The 7,775-nt window shown below is 43.7% G+C and overlaps 1 protein-coding gene across 1 annotated transcript; it reads right to left on the minus strand.

The window, feature by feature from the left end:
• Positions 1-4,659: 4,659 nt before the first annotated feature.
• Positions 4,660-7,556, minus strand: atf4a (activating transcription factor 4a). The gene is made up of 3 exons (XM_043679816.1): positions 7,394-7,556; positions 5,953-6,294; positions 4,660-5,556 (listed from the first exon to the last, which is right to left on the minus strand). The coding sequence occupies exons 2-3, from the start codon at positions 6,185-6,187 to the stop codon at positions 4,727-4,729; spliced, it is 1,065 nt and encodes a 354-aa protein (XP_043535751.1). The 5' UTR covers positions 6,188-6,294; positions 7,394-7,556; the 3' UTR covers positions 4,660-4,726.
• Between the last annotated feature and the right edge of the window lie 219 nt (positions 7,557-7,775).

Genomic DNA, 7,775 nt, shown 5'->3' on the forward strand with positions numbered 1-7,775 from the left:
GAGGCGGAGGAATTGGGAATAGGGGATGGCATTTTTGCAGGAGGTAGGGTGGGAAGAGGTGTAATCCAGGTAGTTGTGGGAGTCGGTGGGTTTGTAAAAAATGTCAGTGTCAAGTCGGTCGTCATTAATGGAGATGGAGAGGTCCAGGAAGGGGAGGGAGGTGTCAGAGATGGTCCAGGTAAATTTAAGGTCAGGGTGGAATGTGTTGGTGAAGTTGATGAATTGTTCAACCTCCTCGCGGGAGCACGAGGTGGCGCCAATGCAGTCATCAATGTAGCGGAAGAAGAGGTGGGGAGTGGTGCCGGTGTAATTGCGGAAAATCAACTGTTCTACGTACCCAAAGAGACAGGCATAGCTGGGGCCCATACGTGTGCCCATGGCTATCCCTTTGGTCTGGAGGAAGTGGGAGGATTCGAAGGAGAAATTGTTAAGGGTGAGGACCAGTTCGGCGAAACGAATGAGTGTCGGTGGAAGGGTACTGTTGGGGACGTCTGGAGAGGAAAGAACAGAGGACTTGGAGGCCCTGGTCATGGCAGATGGAGGTGTAGAGGGATTGGCATGGCGGATGGAGGTGTAGAGGGATTGCCATGGTGGATGGACGTGTAGAGGGATTGGGAGATTCTAGATTGGGAGATTGGGATTGGTCTAGAAATTAGGGCCAGACTGTCCAGGAGAGATATTAGGAAGCACTTCTACACAGAAAGAGTGATAGATATTTGGAATTCCATTCATAAAACAGCAATGGATGCTGAGGAACTTGCACAGTTTGACATAGGAAATGGAGAGATATTGGGGCTCTGCTAGACTTAAAAACAGACAAATCCCCTGGCCCAGATGAATTGCATCCCAGGCTGCTGTGGGACATGAGGCTGGAAATTGCAGGAGCTCGGACACAAATATTTAATTCCTCTCTGGCCACAGGCGAAGTGTCAAAGGACTGGAGTGCAGCTAGTGTGGTTCAACATTTTTAAGAGGGGTGGTAGAGATGAACCAGGAAATTACAGACTGATGAGTCTCACGACAGGAAACTACTGGAGCAAATTCTGAAGATGTGAATTAATACCCACTTGGAAAGCAATGGTTAATTAGGGATAGTCAGCATGGCTTTGTCAGAGGGAGGTCATGCTAACAAATTTGTTCAAATTTTTTGAAAGTGTGATAAAGTATGTGGATGAGTGAAGTTCAGTTGATATAGTTTATATGGATTTCAGCAAAGCTTTTGATAAGGTCCCACAAGGCAGACTGATTGAGAATGTTAAAAAACGTGGAATTGAGGGAAAATTACCAAGATGAATTCAGAAACTGGCTTAGTAATAGGATATAAAGGGGAGTAGTAGAAGGTTATTTGAATGACTGGAGATCAGTGTCCAGCGTTGTACCACAAGGATCATTACTGGGAGCTTTACTGTTTGTTATATGCAGATGACTCCAAAATTGGTAAAGTGGTTAATAGGAAGAAGATGGTTGCAGATTACAGGAAGATATTGATGGGTTGGTCAGATGGGCAGACCAATTACAGATGGTGTTAAACCCCTTACACCTACCAGGCATCCCAATTTGACTTAGTCTCATTTGCCACCATTTGGTCCATATCCCTCTAAACCCTCCCTATTCAAATACCCATCCAGACACCTTTTAAATGTCATAATTGTACCAGTCTCCACCACTTCCTCTGGCAGCTTATTCCAAAAGCGTACCACTCTGTGTGTGAAAACGTTATCCCTGAGATCTTTTTTAAATCTTTCCCTTCTCACCTTAAAGCTATGCCCGCAACCCAGAACAAAAACCTTGACTATACATTATATTAGTGCCCTCACAATTTTATAAAACTCTGTAAAGTCACCCTTCAGTCTCCAACGCTGCAGGAAAGAAGCCCCAGCCCTTTCAGCCTCTCCCTATAACTCAAACCTCTCAACATCTTTGTAATCACCAATCCTTCACCAATGTCCTGTACACCTGAGTCATAACATCCCCTACTCAATGAGAGCAAGTGTGCTAAATGCCTTATTCACCACCCTGTCTACTTGCGACTCAACGTTCAAGGAACTACGCACCTGTACGCCTAGGTCTCTTTACTTGGCAACACTCCCCAGGGCCCTACCATTAACTGTATAAAATCTCTTTGGATTCTCTTTAAATCTCTTTGCCAAAGCTATCTCATGCCCCCTTTTTGCCCTCCCAATTTCCCCAACTGCCCTTAAAGTCTTCTAGCGATTCACTTGTCTTAAAATAAGAGGGTGTTGCTGATGCTAAAATGTTGAAATAAAAACAGAAAATGCAAAAAATACTCAACAGCTGTGGCAGCATCTGCAGCAAGAGAAATTGAGCTAAACTTTGAGACTATTATGATCCTTCCCAAACTACCGAGTATTTCCACAACAGTTCTCATGGCAAATCGCCCCTTGCTTGTTAACTCCACTATTACGCTGGCTCCCAATTTAAGAGCTATTTCTTCTATTCATTCTTGCATGTGCAGGCATCAATGTCAAGGCTCCTTTATATATTGCTCACCTCAGGCTGCACATCGAGCTGTTAAATGTGGAGTTCCAAGATTTGGAATTAGTCAGGATACTGTCTTGGAAGAGAACATTGGAGAATCCTGTTGTCTTTGTTATGGAGTCATAGAATCATACAGCATGGAAACAGACTTTTCAGTCCAATTGTTTCATGCCAACCATGTTCCCAAACCAAACTAGTCCTACTTGCCTGTGTTTGGCGCATATCCCTCCATACCTTTTCTATTCATGTACTTATCCAAACAGCTCTTAAAATCTTTCATTCTCACCTTAAAAATATAGCTCCTAGTTTTGAACTCCTTCATCCAAAGAAAAAGACTTTTTACATTTTATCTATGCCCTCATGGTTTTACAAACCTCTACACGGTCACCTCTCACAACCTCCTGTGCTCCAGTGAAAAAAGCCCCAGCCTCTCCTTATAACTCATCCCTCCATTCCCAGCAACATCCTGGTCATTTTTTTCTGAACCATCTACAATTTAATAAGTTTTCCTATAGCAGGTTGACCAGAACTACACATAGTACTCCAGAAGAGGCTTCAACAGCACCAGGAACATAGTCCCTCTAAATTCTTGTTATCTCAGTTCTGAAAGCATCCCCTTTGTCAGTTGTTACTGTACTTGAGAACAATCTATCCTCCTGTTCCTTGGATGCTGCCTGACCTGCTGCACTTTTCCAGCAACAATCTATGTCAATCAACATTTGAAAGTTCAGCAAAAAACATTTGTTTGATTAAAAACTGCGATATTGGCTGTGCACAATTTGATCTTGCTTATATTGGTGAGATAAAAACAAATAAATTGCAGGTCACCTCCACTCTATTCAGTGCAATGACCCTGATCTTCCAGGTACTTGCCATATCATAAAACATCTTTCTGTTGTTAACACTGCTTCCCTGGGTCTGCTGCAATGTTCCAACAAGGATCAAAATTCTAATTTCCAGTATGGTCACCTTAAAGCCTCTAAAAGTGAATATTAAATAGCACTTCAGTGCCTGATCATATTTGTTCTCTTTATTCTTACTCTCCCACAGCGATGCCTCATTTACAATTTTCTCCCCTTCATACATTTATCTAAACTTTCACAATTAACCCATTGAATGCAAAACATCTACTTTCGAGGTCTCCTTTGCCCCACCTTGTCAAAACAACTGGTTTCCAAACTTGGCTCTCCAACATTAACATAATGGGATTCACCTTTGAAGTGAACCAATGATCTGAAATGGAAACATGCTTTGCACATTGTGAACAGAATTTCAATTGTAAGCAGCATTTAACCACCCTGCATGTTTGCCTCTTCATTGGTTTATTTTTTTTCCAAGCTTACTTACATTGTGGAAACAGGCTGTTTGGCCAACAAACCCTCAAAGCGCAACCCACCCAGACCCATTCCCCTACATTTACCCCGTCACCTAACACTATGGGCAATTTAGCATGGCCAACTCACCTAACCTGCACATTTTTGGACTGTGGGAGGAAACTTGAGCACCCGGAGGAAACCCACGCAGACACAGGTAGAATGTGCAAACGCCACACAGACAGTTGCCTGATGTGGGAATTGAACCCAGGTCTCTGGCACTGAGGCAGCAGTGCTAACCATTGTGCCAACCACAAGTGTGCAAGTTATCTTCTGATAACTTGCACACGTATACTGTAAGGGCTAATGTTTCCCAACAAAAAGTAGTAGTTTATATAGAAACTGTATAACAATTAGGACCCAAATTTAGAACCAACATTTTGCTGTACAAAGTGTGTTTCCTGTAGCTAACCGGTCCTAGCAGCAAGCCAATGTGCTTAATCATCCTTTTGTGGTTACACCCACACTTGGGAACCCACCAATACAGCACTTTTGATTACTCATCCATCACCCTAATCAGTGGCAATTTCTTAAATTTCCAGTGTTTGTCAGAGTGCCCCATAAGGTATGTTCCAACCAATTAAAATTAATCCTGTCTACCAGGTTTGTAAAACCAATTGTTTTACTTGGTACATTTTTTAATTGGGCAATGAGAGCATGAAATTAAAATGAATCCAGAAAATTGTAGATCACTTTCTCCAACGAGAAGCTAAATTCCCAATGTGCAGTTTCCACAAAAAATGCAGCTAAGTGCAGTGCCTGGGAAGATAAGACAAGTACAAAGACAACTTATTTAATTGTTTTATTAAAAATCACAACATTTATGTACAAAAACTACAATAGCCAATGCTATATTACAAGTCTTTTGCACTTCGTCTACTTTTAGCCTTCCTAACTTCTTCTATCAAGTCTTTTAAATACTGAATTTCTTTCACTAAGGAGCCAGCTTTCTCTTGCAAGTTTTTATTTTTCTCTTCCAGTAAGGTGCACTCTGCAAGTATAGCACCATGCTCTGCTCTCTTCTTTTGTCTATACCGTGTCGCTGCACTTTTATTCTGCTCCATCTTCTTCAACTTTTTCTCCAGACCTCTTGACTCCACACTGCTGACTTTTACTTTTGATGAACTGTCTGTATTTTCTACACTAGGACGATCATATGGTTTTGGCCTTATAGGGCTCGAGTCATCTGATGACAAGCCACTACTTTGTGGTGACCCTTCTGATATACTCCTGTCAGAAGATTCAGCAGGAGAGTGTGGAGGACTAGCCCCAACTCCACTGTCAGAATCCAGTAATGGCCCTTCATCCTCCTCTTCACAGGAATCCTGCAGAGGCCAGGACCGAGTAAATTCCTCACCATCTAAAACTCTAGTTTCCTTCTCCAGCAAGTCTAAGAAATGATCAGGGGACAAGATTAAAGATTCTGGGGTAACGGTTGGGGTATTAGGAGCCAGGTGATCTGACCCTGGGGGGGAATTTGGAAGTGACCCGAGGTCAGAACTCAAGCCAAGGTCAGCTACTTGTAGTTTAGCTGGCAAAGGATCAAAAGGCAATTCTTCCAGGTCACAGGAACTGTCCAATACAGCCAACAGCTCCTCTGAGGAGGGAGAGCCATTTTCACCCATAATCAAGTTGTCAAAGAGATCAGTCTTCTCCATCCAGTCGAAGCCGGTGAATGCATCCTCTGTAAAACCAGGGAGAAGAGATTAAGTCAAGATCATTCACTTAGAAATCCATTAGAAAACAGAATGGCAAACACCACAGGGCCCAGTCTCAACAAACTGAACACAACAGGAAATTACTTAAGCAATACTCCACATCAAATCATAAGCTGTAACAGTTTGTCTTGCTCATTAGGCACCGAAACAGCACATCATGGGGGGAGGTTAAATGTGGACATTTTAGCCATAGCCTTACAGATGCTCACAATAAGGTTATTTCCAACTTTCAATAGTTGTTACAAAACATTAGTTTGTAATTAAATGGCATTACCTACACTGGTTTGGGAACAAATTCATAATCAAGTCAACCACCCACTACAATCAGCTATTCAAACATCACAAGATATTTCTGAACTTACCCACAGGATCGTCCGTGTCCAGTAACGTGTCAACACATTGGATCAGGGAGGACACATCGCTTTCCTCATTGCCACCAAACAAGAGTGGTCTGAGGCACGATTTCACCGGCCCGGCCTCCTCCAGGTCTGTGTGCAGGAGACACGGGTCCCCTTCAGCCGTCAGAAACGGCGAACTGGGGGACAACATGAAGTCCTCCATCAGGGAAGAGAAAGAATCTGGCCAATCTGAAATCATCTGAGTGTATTTTTAAACTGAGATACTCTTCAAGGAAAAACAAAGTCTTCAAGTCGAGTGTTTCTATGCTGTCGACTACAGCAAAGCTGAGAAGCCCATTGTGGAGCCTGGGAATAAAACACAGCACCATTCATTTCAGTATGGCATAGCAGCATTCAAGAAAACAGAGCAGTGAAATAAAGCAATGTATAAACTCCACATTTACACAGCAAGACTAGACGACATTTGATGAAACTCTTAATAGATTTGTGGCCTCCCAGAAGGATTACACAGCATGGGGGAAATCACATCAGTCAGATCAGCTATGGTGATACTAATGTTCCTTCAGATTCAGGAAAGGCTTGGCAGCTTTTTACTTGCTTTATATTTCAGACCACCCAAATGATTATACAGAATATATTCTGTGGGGTCAGGAAAGAGCAGGATGGTCGACACTCAATGGAGGAATTGCCAGAAGGTAGAGTTGTGAAATTAGAAATACTAATTACTACTGAATCTCAAACACAGACCAAGCTCAGAAAAGGGGCTGGTGTATCATTTGAAAACCTGGGTGAGAAGAATTGTCAAGGGAGCACAATGTTCCATTAAAGAGTTAACCAGGATCCTGTAACCACACCCAGCAGGAATGCATAGCGGAAGGACAACTGCCACTGGGTGTCTCCTTACACAGCTCTGCCACGTTTTAATGAGAAGATGAGCCGCCATCTTCACCCAGTCACAAACAACCCACAGGCTCCAGACCTTGGGGGGGCGTGCAAACATTTAACTTACCCCCAGCCCCACAGGGCATAGCATTTATCAAAGGAAGTGTAGTAGAGTGCTGAGGGGGACAACTATTACGTAGATTAAAGGACCTCATCTGTTGATTACACAACCTCCACCAGACCCAGCCACCATCACAAATTCCAAAAAAGGAAGTATTTCAAAACTGGGGACGAACAGTTGAGGAATAATTTCCCAGGCACAAACCCGTTGACCTCTAAAAGGGATAATGGATCCTTTCCATTAATGTACGTAAAAGAACAACACAAGGTCAGAATAGATTGCAGCGCGTTTGATCACCAACAGATGAGGCGAAACCCATTTAACTGAACCCGGCAAGAGGCCTCTTCGGGCCACGAGGAAGCGGGGGAAAAAGGCGGGTACCCCGGGAATTTAAGAGGCGGGATTTTCTGGGTTTTTTTTTGGGAAAGAAGGCAAACTTACGCCATTTTTGAAGCTGGTGCGTGTCCTTGTTGCCCAGTGCTCTGCACTGATGCGTCGCTGCCGCTGCTGCCTGTCTATTGAGCCGCCATGTCGAGACCTGGGCGGATCGGACTATGACACACCAACAACTCGAACATCTGCAGGCGCTGGAATAAACCGGATCGCGCGGAGCCGCCCTTTAAATAGCCTCGGCCTCACCGCGCACTCCTGACGTCTGCGCTCCTTCCGCTCACTTGATGTCATCACAAAATAGACCACACCTTCCACTGACAGACGCGCGCGATGACAAACGAAAACGCGCTTTAAATCACCGCCTTTGGGAGTGATTTTGTTTCTGGCGTCGAGCGGTCGGCATTCGGTGTAACTTTTATTTATTGGGGTC

This window comes from Chiloscyllium plagiosum, chromosome 39, assembly GCF_004010195.1.
Source record: "Chiloscyllium plagiosum isolate BGI_BamShark_2017 chromosome 39, ASM401019v2, whole genome shotgun sequence".
NCBI classification, from domain to species: Eukaryota; Metazoa; Chordata; class Chondrichthyes; order Orectolobiformes; family Hemiscylliidae; genus Chiloscyllium; species Chiloscyllium plagiosum.